Source organism: Octopus bimaculoides, chromosome 29 (genome assembly GCF_001194135.2).
Source record: "Octopus bimaculoides isolate UCB-OBI-ISO-001 chromosome 29, ASM119413v2, whole genome shotgun sequence".
Classification (NCBI taxonomy): domain Eukaryota; kingdom Metazoa; phylum Mollusca; class Cephalopoda; order Octopoda; family Octopodidae; genus Octopus; species Octopus bimaculoides.
In genome coordinates this window covers 10716331-10717912 of record NC_069009.1, presented here as the reverse complement: position 1 = coordinate 10717912, position 1582 = coordinate 10716331, and the positions used below count along the sequence as shown (strand labels likewise).

General features: G+C 32.0%; 1 protein-coding gene across 1 annotated transcript in view; it reads right to left on the bottom strand.

Annotated features, from left to right (window-relative positions):
• Positions 1 to 677: 677 nt before the first annotated feature.
• Positions 678 to 1582, bottom strand: part of LOC128251223 (uncharacterized) — a 65281-nt gene continuing 64376 nt past the window's right edge. Inside the window, exon 5 of the mRNA XM_052977855.1 lies at positions 678 to 684. Within this exon, the coding sequence (XP_052833815.1) occupies positions 678 to 684 (7 nt within the window). The remainder of the gene's footprint in view (positions 685 to 1582) is intronic.

Genomic DNA, 1582 nt, shown 5'->3' with positions numbered 1-1582 from the left:
CATGCAATTGTCGCTCCCAGGTGTCATGTCTCTTAAGAGGTAATTGCCTGAGAGAAAACGTTGTCTACAAGTTTGGAGTAAACATTAAATCCTACAGGACTTCGAAAATTCATATAGGGAGTAACATCAATTTTTATAAAAGCTATAGGGGACACAATAATTCATTCATTAACCCTAATATAAACAGTTCCACGGAATTAGCAACATATACTAATCATCTCAAAGTGAAAAACATTATAATTTGAAGTGGTCGATAATCACCAAATCTACACCTTATAACACGTATACGAAAACATGTAGACATTGCATAAAAGAATCGATTAATATCCTTTATGCCAAAAAACATAACATGAGATCTGAACTGAAAACAACGAAATTTAATTAAATACTATAAAGCATTTAATACCATATTCTACTGCTTCTGCCATTCAGTGCCGACACTCCTTATCTTGGTGTGATTTTTAAAAAAAAATTTGTTTCTTACAAACCACTAGAAATACTTAGTGAGTGGTGCCAAATTCTTTACAGGTAAAGTAGTACCTGAATTTGTAGAAACTGGTGCTACTGTCAGTAGGTAAATAAAATACACCACGTAGATTACTGTAGAAATGGTTACTAAATAAAAATATAAAATGAGTTGTCACATATAAAGTCTGTATTCCTGTATGTCCGTATCCTTAATTTCTAAAACAAAATAATGAATAACAAAAACAAAAATTTAACAGAAGTCCATGCTGTGCTACAACTTATGAAAATTGTTCCACATATAGGTGCAAGCATAGTTAAGATGCGATCTTTGTAACCACAAGGTTTCGGGTTCAGTCCCGTCGAATGGCTTCTTATGAAAGTGTCTTCTATAAGCCCTGGGCCAACTAATGTCTTGTAAGTAATTTGATAGTTGGAAGCTGTGGAAAACACCACCCCATACACACACACACATTTACATTATGAGCATTTATAAACATTGAGAGAACGTGAAATATTTTTTGGAATGGCGGAACTTGAAGCATATTACTATTAAATAAGATTACGGTCTATTTATTATGTTGTAAGTATAAGTATTTATCGACATTTACATTTTCTACTGTATAAAAATACGGCTTAGATTAGTGCATCAATAAACAGATATAAATCGTTAACCTTAAATTACCACATTCTCTATTATTGTATTATTGTATTGTGGTTGAATATATTCTGAAGTCCACCATTTTGTCAATCGCAGCAGCTTCCAAGTTTCACCACTAATTCAGTTCTCAAAGCTACACTGGCATAAATAGCTTGAGATTTGGTTCATTAGAAAAACCGTTACGTCAAAATATCTGCGACCTCAAGCGGGGAGTAAGGTAGGTATTCATCTTCAATTAACATAATTTTTTAAATTTTAAATTAAATGTATACTTTTCTTAGGTTTAAATGATACCAAAATGCCTGAGGAATTCAGAATTGCTAGTTGCATCGAACAAAAATTAAGAGAAGAATACTTATGAGGTAAAATGTTACGAAATTTAATGTCAGTAAGTAATTAACGGAGTAACGCTTGAGCAATAAGAATAGAGAATTTATTTCTAAAATGAATCTTTAC